This window comes from Piliocolobus tephrosceles, chromosome 17, assembly GCF_002776525.5.
Source record: "Piliocolobus tephrosceles isolate RC106 chromosome 17, ASM277652v3, whole genome shotgun sequence".
Lineage (NCBI taxonomy): Eukaryota > Metazoa > Chordata > Mammalia > Primates > Cercopithecidae > Piliocolobus > Piliocolobus tephrosceles.
The window spans coordinates 32941187-32955604 of NC_045450.1; the positions used below are offsets into that span (position 1 = coordinate 32941187).

Consider the following 14418-nt stretch of genomic DNA (forward strand, 5'->3'; position numbering starts at 1 on the left):
AAAAAAAAAAAAAAAAAGAAGTGGCAAGTCTTATTTGCATGACATTTGATGTCTCCAAAGCACTTTCATAGATGGGTTATTTCACATTTTCTCCTCCATGAGATGAGTATACCCCTTTCTTATCAGTTTTAAATGGCTTGTTCAAGGTCGTGCCATAAGCCAGTATGAGAGCCAGGCTGACATCAAAGACACTCAGAGAGACGCTTAAGGGTAGAGCCTTAAGTTCTAAGGTACGATTTCAAGTCCACATTTCTTTCTGCAGCAAGAGGTGCGCGGAATATCGCAAGCTATGGGTTTAGAACACCTAGGGTTATATCTCATCTTCACCATTTCTCTGTGTGTCCTTAAACAAGTCCCCTTCCTCTCTAAGTTCTGTGCCTTCATCTGTAAAGTGGGGATAATGAAAGGGCCTGACAAGGTTGCTGGGAGAGTTAAATTAGACAGTATACTAAAGCATTCGGTTGGCACATATAAATGCTCAATAAATGTAAAGTTCATATTTTTACTACTCTTCATGCCAATGCACAGGAGATTTGGCCACATTCTACTGTAACATAGAAATCCATCACTAAATGTCTTATCATTCCCCTAACACGACCATTTTGTTGTTGTTGTTGCTGCTGCTGCTTTTTAGGGGGGGTGGGTTTGAGACAGAGTTTCCTTCAGTTGCCCAGGCTGGAGTACAGTAGCGTGATCTCGGCTCACTGTAACCTCCACCTACCGGGCTCATGCGATTCTCGTGCCTCAGCCTCCCGAGTAGCTGGGATTACAGACATGCACCATCACATCTGGCTAAGTTTTGTATTTTTAGTAGAGACGGGGTTTTGCCATGTTGGCCAGGCTGGTCTCAAACTCCGGACCTCAAGTGATCCGCCTGCCTTGGCCTCCCAAAGTTCTGGGATTACAGGCATGAGCTACCATGCCCCGCCTCACAACCCAGTCATTTTGAAACTCTGTGTCTGTGCACATATTGTTCCCTCTCCTTGAAAATAGTTTCTCTCCTATTTCTGCCTGGCAAGCTCCTACTTAGCTTTCAAGACCCTGATCAAATGTCCCCTCCTCTGGGAAGCCTTTCTGGATTCACTCAGGCAGTGACTCATCCCACTTGTAGCTCCCTCAGCATTTTGTATGTATCTCTGACTTAGCAATTACCTCTTCATACTGTGATTTATTGGGTCTTACCCCTGTACAAAACCATCTTCCCCACCCACACTGCCAGCTCCTGCTGGGGGAGCAGGGGAAACGCACATTCACTAAACTGGCTCCAGTCCCTAGCAGTGTCCGGACCAGGCAGAAGCTCAGAAAAGGCAAGTTAAATGGGTGGAAGGATGAATGAAGGAACGAATGAATGAAGCTCTGGGGCCCAGTTTATCCTCCTGGCTCTAAGAATTCTCCTTAAATATCACAAGACATGGGGGACCTAGCCTGCTTTTTAGTACATCTGTCTTCCTCACTCCCCACGCCCTTATGTTTCCTCCCAGATAAAGTGCATTGTCAGTAGGAGCCTAATCTGGATAAAGCTTCGTCCCTGAGTTGACTTCTGAGGACACAGAAAGTGTAGTGAAGAGGCTGGAAGATCTGGTTCTGTCTGCTTCACTGACTGGGCTGCCTGGATTTTTCTCACTTCACCCCTGTCCAGAATGCGTACCATTGAAGAAGCACTTCCTAAAAACGTCCCCAGGGGCTTTGCCCAGTGCACAGAGAGAATAAGCCACATTTGGACAAGAAAGAATACGGTAGCCTGAGTCCAAATGCTTAATGGTGTAGTGAAATCTGACCAATCCCATCAGGGTTTTGTTTCTGTTGTTTGTTTGTTTGTTTTTTAATAGAGTCAGGGTCTTGCTGTGTTGCCCAGGTTGGAGCACAGTGGCTATTCACAGGCATAGTCATAGTGTACTACAGCCCTGAGCTCCTGGGCTCAAGCGATCCTCCTGCCTCCCAAATAGCTGGAACTACAGCTGTGCATCACCATGCCCATCCAGTTTCTAAAAAATAAAAATAAGCTTTGTTTTTGCATAGAACATTATGGTTTACAAAGTGCTCTTATATATATTGAGGCCTCATTTAATCCTCAACAGTACTTCAGTGAGGTAAGCCTGGTAGGCATGAGTGGCCCAGCAGGCCAAGGAGGCCTGGAAATCGGGGCATTGGTCACCAGCTCACTATAGGCAGCCCAGAGCTGGAATCCTGGTCCTGTGACCTCCCTCCTGCAGGCTGCCTGCTGGCCGAGCACTCACTTGATGGTTCCCGAGAGCAGCACCGGATCTTGAGGGATCACTGAGAGCTTGGACCGCAAGTCCTCCAGGCCGATGCTGCAAATGTCCACGCCGTCAATGAGAATCCGGCCTGCCATGGGCTCCACCAGGCGGAAGAGAGCCATGCCCAAGGAGGACTTCCCTGTGGGGCAAGAAACGAGCAGGGCCTCAGTTTCCTGCATCTGCACTAGTGGAAGCACAGGTCACACCTGGCGATTGCACCTGACCCACTGCCCTCCATGGCCCATTCTTCATCGTTGTGAGCCCTGAAAGGGTAGGAGAGGGCTGGTGTCTCTGCTCCAGGCATACCTAGTGCCATGAGCAGCTTCTTACAGCCTGGGTCAGAGGGCACATGTGGGGCCCCTGGATCAAAGCCAGCCCACAGACATGTTTTGTTTCATACACACAATGTTAGGGTTACTTTGTAATTCCTTGCCAGCATTTTAAAAAATCCTAGATATAAAAAATGCAAATTGTATGTTTCTCTTGAAACTTAGTAGAACTGGCAACACTGGACCCATATACCCCCCAGGCAACAGCTCAACTGGAGCTGAGCATGGCCGCTTGGTTGAGACACAGTGGCGTTCTCCAGTCACCACCTGCCCTCCCCAGCCCCTGTATGTCACACCGAGACCCATGGCACTCAGCTATGTCACCTGCCAGGCTCCAAAGCATTGGAGGTTTCAACCCTGTTCTCAAAGATAAGCTCTGTGAGGGTAGAAGCTGTGTGTCTTCTTTACCTGTAGGTTCCCAGGCACATAGTAGGTGCTTATAAATACCTATTGAATGAATACAGTCAGTAGGGTCAGAATCTACTGAGAGCTTCTCTCTGCCAGACCCTGGCCCTCTCAGGGTTTCCACCAATCGGCAGGTGGAAAATAGCAAGAGAAGAACACCCAAAAGAACGTAAGTGGAAGCTCTTCACCCTGCAGTGCGCGAGTGCTGAGGAGACAGAGACCAGGAAGGCTCTCATCATCCATGGGACTGCCTGGAGGAGGCAGCTCTGGGGTGTCCAGGGGTGGGGGACAGGGGACAAGAACCAAGTCTGAACAGTAGCTTTCGAACAACGCAAAGAGGCAGAGGGAGGGGGACTTGGGCCAGACCTCCCAGAAGTGACAGGAGAGGAAGACAGGGAGAGAAACTGAGGAGGAGAAAGGAAACTGGGAGAGGAAAGACGAGGAGACAGAGGCTGATGAGAGCAGTCCAGGAAGGGGGTGGTGAGGGAGGAAAAGGGGAGTCTGGATTTAACTCCTGTCCTGCTCTTCATCCTGGCAGTGCCCTGCACTGCCCCTCCAAAAGTGCTCCTGCCCGGACCCTACACACCTCAGCTTAAGCAGTGGGCTCAGAGCCCAGGTATCCACAGCCTGGTACCACTGGCCCCATTATTCTGCATAACACCACCCTGTTTATTTTCTCCCTGGCAGCCACCGCAGCCTGCAGCTGTCATATTTCTGTCTTTATTTGCTGGTCTATTTAACATCTCTCTCCTCCACTGGAATCCCATGATCACAGGGACCTTGGGTTTTGCTCACCAGTGTTTGTCTAGCACAGGGACCAGCACAGCGTGAGGACCTAATACATATTTGGGGGATAACTGAGCAAACACATGCCCCCAAATAGGTCTAGTGCCAAAAGGGCAAAGGAGGAGCCGGGGATGCTCCCCCAGGAAGCTCAGCTCACCAGAGCCCGTCCTTCCCACGATGCCCACCACTTCGTTGCTGCGGATGGTCAGGTTGATGCCGTGAAGCACGGTGGGTGTGTTGTCTCTGTATTTCATGTGATAATCCTGAAATGTGATTTCCCCATGCTGTGGCCACCCCTGTGGACAACTTGTGCCTTCCATATGTAAAGGAGCTTCAGAGACACACATCTTGTTTTTGAAGAAAGAAAAAGAAATCAATAGCTATCATTCATCTCGGCCCATCCCCTGCAGGCCTGCCAGCCTCCCACTGTAGGGGGTGTGACCCACCCCAGCCTGCCCTGTGCCAAGGTCAAGTCCCCCACTGTGTAATCAGAGGAACACCCCCCACCACCCATGCCCTAAAACACACAAAATTTTCCCCAGAAGAGTGAGAAACCTGCATAGCTAATTCCCTTGTTATTAACATATAGCAATGTTCCTGATTTACTGTGTGACTCTAAAGAAATAGAATCCAAAGTAAAGAGAGTAAAGGCAGCAGAGACTCACCCCTTCGGGGGGTTTCATAGCTCAGAGCCCTTGTGGAGACTTAATGTCTCTCTATCCTCATCCTATGAGACAGGCCTTTTTAGAGGCATTTACCAGGTGAGGAGATAGAGGATCCAACAACTTAAGATCAACAACTTACTTAAGATAAGTTCCACAACTTACTTAAGATCACACAGTTTCAGGTTGGAACTCAAACCCAGATCTACAAGTGCAGTTGTGTGTGTTGAGAGGAAAGAACACTGGAGAAGTTGGGTCTGACCACCTGGCTGCAAGCCACAGCTCTCCATGCTGGTGCCGTGTCACGGCAGCATCCTGGGCAGGAAATCAGGGCCCTACAATTCTTAAATTCCACTTATGCAAGGGGGCAGGAGAACTGTTTTGCAGAGGGCTCTGCCAGCCCCAGCCTGTGTGATCTTAAGCAAATGTTCTGCCTGGGCCAACTTCGGTTTCCTTGTCTGAAAAATGTGGATAATCATTCAATCAGCCTGATAAAATTGTTCCATGATCCCATGAGATAATCTAGATAAAAAGCTTAGTGCCATGCCTGGCCCGTAGAAAGGTCTCAATCACAATAATATAAAGAACATGATGGAGCCTCACTATGGGTCAGGCAGTGTGCTACGCGCTTTACGTGTTATATCATTTCAACTTTGTGATAATCTGGCAAAGCGATGCTATCGTCTTTCTCATTTCAGAGATGGGGAAAACAGTTTGAATAAGTTGCCCAGGTTATTCCAATGGTTCAAATGATAAAGCTTAGACTTGAACCCAGGAAATCTGGCTACAGAATCTGTGCTCTTAACCACCACGACATAAATGGAAGCAATAATAGGAATAAAGATTATTGTCATCATTATTATTGCACCAGGCAAACCTCTCATTTCTAAGAGGAGCAGATGATCTCCTCTTCCTCCTAGGAATGCTGTGAGGGATGTGGACAAAGTGAGAAGACAGGTGTAGAAGAGCTTCAGCAAGATGGTCAACAAAAGTCTGGGGAAGACAGGGAGGAAGGGCCAGGAGCCTGGTGTTTTCTGGGACGGTTTCAGGGCTCTGAGGTCACTGGGGCTTGTAGAGGTCACAGAAGTCATGCCCCAACTTGCATAGCTCCTCACACCAGACCCAGACCTGAATCACACCTTCATGTACTGCAGCATCCTCTCTGCAGCCAGGAAGTGTGCCTCTGTCTCCGCGCCAGTCCGGGCAGTGGCCTGGAAGGTGGACGCCAGCTGGAAGGAAGGAGAAGTGGTGGGGGTCAAGAGGCTGCTGGGGTGTGTTCAGGCTGTTCAACGCTCCTGACAACCACTGATTGCCATTGCCCCTGAGTGACCCCTGAAACTAAGATAATTTTCCTAGCAAGAATGGAGCAGAGGCCCCTGGTGCCCCCTCAGCCCACTTCTGAGTTTAGCTGCAGCTGCGATGGGCAATTCTGGGGGAGAACCTCCCCAGACACCGTTCCACCTCAAGTGCCCTCTGTATGTCTTTCTGCTCAAGACCTCTGCCCACATCACAGCAACCACCTAGCCTGTGCATGAGGGCATCCCAGAAACTCAGGAGACTTAAGGCTACTGAGAATGAACTTTGACTGATGGGGAACAAGAGCTAGCAGAGATAAATGCTCCCATCTCCCAGCCTTTGAGGGCATGGTCCTGGGAATATCCCATATGCTCCTCAGGAGATCCCAGGACAGTTGAGCCCTAGTGACATAGAACAGGGACCCCAATGTCACACTTCCATGATGACTTCCTCCTTCCCCGTATCACTTTTCTGCTCCCTCAATCCTGGTTCCTGGTAGCACCTCCCAAATAAGCTGCCTGCACCCAAGTACCTATCTCAGGTCTTGCCTTCAGGGAAACCCAGGCTAGAGGAGTGAGGGACTCTTGGGAATTGGGGGCACAAAGATAAGGAAACTGAGACTCCAAAAGAAGAACTCATATTCATAGAAACATCTAGAAGCTGGAGGCAGAGCTGGGGTTGGGACCCCGGTCTATAACCTCCATTACCTTGGCCCAAGAAATGGGCAAACAGGACGTGTAGGGGGTGCTGGGTAACACATTCATCTACATTCATTCAACAAACTGGTGGATGGCTCTGTGCCAGGAGCTGGACCAGGCTCCATGTCCCAAAGTGTGGCAGATGTAGGCCTGCCCTCAAGGAGCTCCCAGCTGGATGGAAAGGCAGACAAGGCAACAAAGAATAAAGTGCAGAGGGGTGCACTCCACAACGGAGAAGCCCTGGAGTTCCACTGGGATGCACAGGAGGGGTCCTGGATGAGAGCACAGGGAAGGATTCCAGAAAGAGTCAGTCCTAGAGTGACATTTTTAAGGTGAAGTAAGATGCAGTGGGCTAAAGATGTGTGGAGAAGAGTGTTCCAAACAGAACAGCCTATGTAAGTGCTGAAAGCAGCAAATTCACAGATTACATCCAGGCACCCACAAGCTGTTTGGCTATGGTTGAAACAAAACAGTGTGGGAAGGAGGGGAAGCCCTCTGTAAGTCAGAGAAGGTGGGCACCATGGTGAAATGGTACTTAGTCTGGAAAGGAGGCCAGGGGTGGGTTGGAAGACCACTTTTCCTCCCATCCCCCAGTGTATCACACCCTGTGGGCTGCCTTGCCAGCATCATGTTCAGGTGTCTGATGGCCTTATGCTTCAGGGAAGCTTGGTTAATCCAAACCAATCACATTAATTCAACTTCTCTTGCCAGAGATTGGTTTATGTGTGGGCTCATGATGCCATTCCAGCCATTGAAGGATGAGAAGGCATCAGATGGGTGTGTTCTTGAAAACTTCTCTTTGCTTTTAAAAAGGAACACATGGAAAAAGTTATCTCCTCTCCAGCCTTTGACTGTTATTGTGGGAGGATGTGTCACTTGGGGCTGCAGCAACCATTTTGTGACCATGAATACAGACAGACTTGCAGACAAAGCTGGACTGTGGATGCCAGCACGAAAAGGTAGAATGATCAAGGGTTCTTGCTAGGCCACTAAAGGAGCCAACTGAGCATAGCTCTACCCCAGCCTTCTCGCTACATGAGGGAATAAGTTCCCGGACGGTCGAGGCCATTTTGGGTTGATTCTTTGCCTCGCAGCCAGATGCATCTCTGGCATTTCCTGAGAAGCCTCTTAGGGCTACAAAGCAACGTGGTGTGTGATTCCTGCCTCCCAATGCTCGAATGTAATTTTCTCAAAGGTGCATGCAGAAGTCAGTGAGGTTCTGGCTTGACTGCAGCAGAGGGAGCATATTGAGGTCAGGACCCCATAGCTGAAGTTTGGTAGACAGCAGACAGAGTTTTCGAAGGCTTCTGAACAAAGCAGTGACATGATGAAAACTATAATTAAAGATTGCTCTGGTGAGAGTGTGGAAGGTGACTTGGAAAGTGCTGCAGGGCTTGGAATTGAGAAGTTATGACCAGGATGAAGATAAGATGCTTAAATAATACAGCAGACCTTGAAAAGAAAAAATGACCCTCAAGGGCCATTTTGAAGCAGTCAGTCCCCCAGGCAGGGTTTCCCATTTGAGTCTCCGGTGGTATAACAACCTTGGAGCAACCGCCTGCTGTGAACGGGGCACCCTGGGAGAGACGAGCCTCTGCCTCGCTCCTTACAGGGGCTGCGCTTAAGGCAGTGCCAGCACTGGGCAAGCTTCGCCCTGAGCGTTGCCCTCCTGATCTATGTCCTGAAGCAGCGGCAGGAGGGATTTCTGGGCCTTAGTGGTTCCGAATCCCCTAAGACCCTGGTGTGGTGCCTCTCCCTGAGAGTGCTGGAGGTCTGGGGGTCACTCTGCACTGGTGCATGTGTGTGTATCAGAGAGAGAAGGAGAATGTGAGCCTGTGCACACACCTGCCTCTTATTGGCTACGGGAACATGGCCAAGTTACTTAAACTCTCTAAGCCCTAAGTTTTCTATTTGTAAGACCAGAACAATAATAGCTAATATTCATTGAGCGTTTATTGCAGGCCAGGCACTACTCTAGGTTTTTACAAGCATTAAGTCTCACATTTACACATAATCCTCACAAGGCTATTGTTTTTGAAACCTTTATTATCTCCCTTTTACAGATGAAGAATCCCAGGCACAGAGAGGTTAACCAATTTACCCAAAGCCACATAGCTAATAATGGGCAGAGCCTCTTTGAACCTTGATATTCCAAACCACGTGTTCTTTTGTTTTGTTTTTTGTTGTTTTTTTTTTTTTTGAGATGGAGTCTCGCTCTGTCACCCAGGCTGGAGTGCAGTGGCACGATCTTGGCTCACTGCAAGCTCCGTCTCCCGGGTTCACACCATTCTCCTGCCTCAGTCTCCTGAGTAGCTGGGACTACAGGCACCCGCCACTATGCCTGACTAATTTTTTTTGTATCTTTTTTTACCAGAGATGGGGTTTCACCGTGTTAGCCAGGATGGTCTTGATCTCCTGACCTTGTGATCCACCCACTTTGGCTTCCCAAAGTGCTGGGATTATAGGCGTGAGCCACCACACCTGGCCCCAAACCACATGTTCTTAACCACTTTGCTCATCTCATGCAGTGGGGTGAGCACTGAATGCCTGGAAGAGAGCACGGCCAGTGTCTGGCATTGCACCAGCTCAGTGGAAGTCTGTTTCAAGTCTTAGGGACATTAAAGTTTGAGAAGCCCTGTTCTAGGGGCCGGGCTGCGAAACCCACCTTTTAAACGACCCTTCCAGGTGATTCAGAAAGGTTTGACAGCTCAATCAGGATAGGAACAGTTAGGTACAAAGACAGCAGCCAGGAAGCCAAGAGGTCAGGGTTCTCTTTCCAGCTCTGCTAACATGCATCTGTTTGGACAACTCCTTCCCTTGTCTGGGCCTCAGTTTCCCCAACTGCACAATATGAGCATTGGACTCTGTCGCCTGTGGGCTCCCCTTCATTCCCAGTGTCCTGTGATTCTATTAAATACCTTTGAATACAGACTTCCCAATTCAGAGCTGACCACGACAAAACAGAGCAAAGGAGCCAATTTCAAAAGGCCAAGCACATAGCTCCTAAGACCACATGTGGCCAGAACTTAAGGTGTCACTGAATACCTGAGGACCCCCTGAGTCTGCCCAGAAGCCACAGGCAGAGGATGAGCAAAGCTCAGAGAGGGCCCACACAGAGTCACCTCCTCACCTGCAGCATGATGCTGAGAGCCATGGCTTTAAAGGAGTAGGAGGTGGAGGAAATGCCAAAAGTCACGAACAGGGCAACAGCCAAAGCCACAAGGTTGGTCAAGATCTCCAGTCTCAATGCCACCCATCGCGTGGAAGACAGAAACAACAACAGGTAGTTATTCCGTGCATCAGTCAGCCTCTTAAACCTGAGAAGGAAAGCACAGACTAAGAACCACGTGTTTGTCTGACCCAGGGTCTCCCCGGGTCAGGGTAGATACCGGCTGCTTCCTCCAGCATCCAGTTTCCCACTCCCCGCAGCAGGGCCTGATTTTTCTTTCGGGAGTTACTGCCTACCACTTTCTCAGCCATGAATTTGGGTGATGTTGACCTGACTCCTAACCCAGATTGAGGAGTAGGCTCTGGTGGTAAGGCCCATCCTTAGCACGCATTCCTCGCCTAACCTCTGTGACTCACTCAGAGATGGGTGAGTTACCCTAAATTGGCCACAGAGAGTGAATAAATGCCAGGACATGTGAATGAGTGTGGGAGTGGTTCCTTTCAATGGGAGATCAGATGGGAGATCTGAAACTACCATTCTGCTACTAGGAGGGGAGCCTGGAGCCACCAGAGGGTCTCTGGAAGCTTAAAGGTAAAATAACACAGTGGAAGGCAGAGCAGTAAAGCCGAGACACCCGGGGAACATTAGCTGAGTCTCTGGATTAAGCCTCACTTTAAGCAAGTCCTCCTCCCCAGCCTTTTGTTATGAAAATTTGTATAAGTACCAAAAGATTAAAAGCTTGACTTAATGAACATCTGTATACCCACTAATGAAAAATTTTTAAAGTACCAAGAAATTAAAAAGTCGGTTCCAAGAACATCTGTATACCCCCTACCTAATTTAGCAATTGTTACTATTTTGCCATATTTAAGTCATACTTTTAAGCTAGTTTGAATTAGTTTTTTCTGTCACTTCCAACCAATAGAGACCTACCAATTTCCAATTTTCACATACCACCATCACAGTTTTCCATATCAATCACAACCTATACTGTTAATTGATTAGTATTCTTATTTTACTTGCTTTATTTGAGAATGTATATTAAAAGAAACTTTACTCACAACCTTAAATTATATAAATAATGGCTTTGATACGTTAGTTGCATTTCTTCTAAAGTACATTCAAATAAAACTTTGATTATTGAAATTAAATATTCATTTACACATCAACTAAAACCATCTTACCATCTGAGTGGGCTATCACCCCAGCACAGTGGCCCTTCCGACTCACTCTGTCCATACCCTCTGAATCTTTGCATAAGAGATTCCAAATTCCATCCACCTTACCTTTCTATACTGATTGAGTCACCTCCACCTTGAGGCCTTCCCAGATTAAACAAAACAGACCCTGGTCACTCTGTGGCCCCTGTGCTCAAGCCACCTTGCTATCCTTCAAATCTACTCCCCCATCTCACGGTCTTTGCATTTACTGTCCCCTCTGCCTGGAGAGCTCCTGCTCACATAATTCCATAGCTCAACCCACACTTGATTTAGATCTCTGTTCAGGGTCCTTTTCTCTGAGACCTTCCCCAACAACAGCTCCAATCCCTCCAGTCTCTCTTCATCTGTATGTCTTGGTATATACCTTGGGGCAGGGTTCTCAGTGTGGGCTGAGCGAATGCATCCTTGCAGGATCCCCTCAGTCCTAGAGTCTGCACAGACTTTGAGTGGTCTATAATGCCACTGAGAGAGCAGGTGCACAGTTCATCCAATATTCCAGCTAACTGAGCACATACCATCTCCCAAATGTGTGTCCAAGTCTTACCCAGGCTTCAAGGCCAGCTCAGATGCCACCTCCTCCTGAAAGCCTTCTCTGATCCCCCTAGGCCACCTCCTTCCCCTCTGAATTCCCAAGTAGTTTATCTGCCCCTCTTTGATGCCATCTATCTTCTTCAATCATGTATAATTACCAAAAACATGTGCCTATTTCTCCCTTTTCCACCAGACTATGAACTTCTTGTAGGGGAAGACCGTGCTTGATTATCCTCTACAAACAGATAAGTTCATGTTACACCATTAAACCTCAACAATAATCATAGGACTTGTTTGCTTGTTTGTTTCCACATTTAGGAGGCAAATCTATGGCATGACTAGTGAAGGAAGTTCTATTATTTAGAAAGCTATTGTTCCTCATTATTTTGTTAAAGTTAGATATTTGTTTGGAAGTGAAAGAAATAACATAATGCAAGATGTGTTTGCATAGTAATGCACCCTATCATTAAATGTATGTATACATATGTCCATATATATACACACACAATATATACAAGGCCTTTAAAGTTTACAAACATTTTTCCTATTATTTACATTTGTCATTATTATAAATGAAAGAATGGCTCAGCAGGTTCTGGAGGCTCAGAGAAATAAGTCCATCGAACAATGTGCTCTGGTGCTTTTGAGGATGATGCCATTCTCAGATGCTCCATTCTTTCCCTGATCCCCACCACCTCTGTGGTTCCATCATTCTCAAATGGCAGCAGAAGGACTCACTGGCTGATGAAGTCTTCAGTTTTTCCATAGACATGGATGGAGCTCAGGCCTTGCAGAGAATTGAGGATGTGGGAGAATAAAGGGGACCGGCTATAGTTCTCCAGTCTCTTGAACACACCGATGGCCTTCTTGAACATCCTGCATAGACAGTGGAAGTAAGGGACCTGGACCATCCACCTCTGGGACCATCTAGTCTGGGTTGGTCCAAGCCTTGCTCCCCAAGTCACAAGCAAAAAGAACCTACTCACATATAATAAACGAAGCAAATAACCATGATGGTGGCTCCCATTAACAGGATATATGGAGACAGCATACTGATAACCAACAGGATGGCGATCACCAGCAAGGACAGGACCATGAACTGCTCTGAAAAGATGGGCAAGAGCTGGTCCAGCTCTTCCAAGTCCCCTGCGAAGCAGTTCAAGAGCCGGCCTATTGGGATGGTGTCAAAGAAACTCATGGGGCAGCAGAAAACCTGCAGGGACAAAATCAGTGTGGACCGTGAGAGAAGCTGCAGGCCCTCCTCAAGATTGGATGAAGATGACTATTACCCTTGACTCTAAAGAGCCATGGGATGTGATCCCAGGGGTCTCCAGGGCAGGCAATGTAGAGCAATGGTTTAAAAGCACGGATGGGCTCCATGGCTACCTGACTCCTCCACCTACCGCTGTCTGACCTCGGGCAAGTACTGAGCTCCTCTGAGTCTCAAGGTCCTTGTTAGTGAAATAGGGATGAAAACGATGCTTCATAGAGTTGTAGTGAGGATCACACAACTCCTCAAATATACTAAACACTGAAGTGTGTAATTTAAAAGGGTGAATGTATGGTATATGAATTATATCCTGTAAAGCTATTAGAGAGAGAATACATTGAAAATGCTCAAAGCAGTGCCTCCCCCTGAGGTAGGAAGTGAGACTTGACTCTGGAGGTGGGGTTTGAATGCCAGACCAAATTGAGGACTAGGTAAAACAGGGGCAGGGTGGAAGCCACTTTCCATAAGACAGGCCTACCAGTGTGTCATGTCAGTTTACCACTGCCATGGCAACATCCAGGAGTTACCGCCCCTTTCTGGGTCATCAATGACTTGATGACTTGGAGTTGCCACCCTTTTCCTAGAAACTTCTGTATAAACTGTCCCTTAATCTACATGTAATTAAAAGTAGATATAAATATGACTGCAAACCTGCCCTGAGCTGCACACTGCCTACAGGGTAGCCCTGCTCTGCAGGGTCAGTCATAGAGCTGCAACACTGCCAGAACTGCAACACTGACACTTCAGTAAAACTGTTTTCTTCTACCCTACCACTGGCTTGCCCTTGAATTCTTCCCCGGGCAAAGCCAAGAACCCTCATGGACTAAGCCCCATTCTGGGGTTTGCCCGCCCTGCATCACCCTCAGTAGGCATTCTATCCATACCAGCTCTTATTATTTTCTACAGATGGGACCATTTTCACTCAGGACTGCCAAAGATTAGCAGCAGCAACCCCACCGTGGTTGCACACGATTTGGACCCTTGGATCAAATTTAGCCATAACTGCCCACTTCTTAAAGGTGGCACCTCCAAGTTGATCTCTAACAGCCAGTGGGCATGAGGCCTTTCAGAGATCAAAGGACATTTCAAACCACAAGGTAGGCTCTAACAAAAGCATTTTGTTTGGTATCCTTGTTTTGCAGATGAGGAAACTGAAGATTGCAGAAGAGGAAGTGGCTCTGTAACTTACTCGTTACCCAAGTGGTTAATGGCAAAACTATGATCCAATTAGGCCTTCTGAGGCTTTCCCAAGCCTGGCACAGTCAGTCTTCACAGAAGGCAATTTCTTAAAGATTCATGGCACTGACAAAATGACCACCTACATTTCCCCATGCACTTCTCAAGCTATAATGCAAGAAGTAGAAATGAATAGAAGCCAATGGCATCTATTAAAGCCAAACACACAGAAAGAGGAGGGAAGGACATTTTGACTACTAAATTAACTATCTGAGCCATGAACTGTTCCCTATAGCTGCTCTCATTGCAAATGTGTGGATACTGCTGACCAAGTGTAGTTCTCATGTATGTTTGCTTTCTAGCTGGTGGGGTAGTGAGGGTGGAGGGGCAGATTTAGTGTCACCTTGCTTTTTCTGCCTCTAAAATGCCTTCAATTTTATTTCCAGAATGTTTTGTTAAATACTTGAGCTAAAGCAATCAGAATTGTCATGATCACTCAGAGGAATCAAAGGGCAAAAGGATCACCCCTTCAAGGACTCTGAGCACGCCTTGTGGGTGCGGAGCATGGCGGGGTTGTGGAGGAGACACAGGAGCGGACCTCAGTTCCACTGTGGGTGA

The 14418-nt window shown here is 47.7% G+C and overlaps 1 protein-coding gene across 5 annotated transcripts in view; it reads right to left on the minus strand.

The window, feature by feature from the left end:
* ABCC11 (ATP binding cassette subfamily C member 11) overlaps positions 1–14418 on the minus strand; it is an 82283-nt gene that overhangs the window by 7815 nt on the left and 60050 nt on the right. For all 5 annotated transcript variants that reach the window (XM_026456890.2, XM_031934494.1, XM_026456891.1 and 2 more), the window contains 6 exons: positions 12341–12567; positions 12093–12230; positions 9565–9751; positions 5580–5669; positions 3936–4125; positions 2238–2397 (listed from right to left, as the gene is read on the minus strand). In XM_026456890.2, the coding sequence (XP_026312675.1) occupies positions 2238–2397; positions 3936–4125; positions 5580–5669; positions 9565–9751; positions 12093–12230; positions 12341–12567 (992 nt within the window). The remainder of the gene's footprint in view (positions 1–2237; positions 2398–3935; positions 4126–5579; positions 5670–9564; positions 9752–12092; positions 12231–12340; positions 12568–14418) is intronic.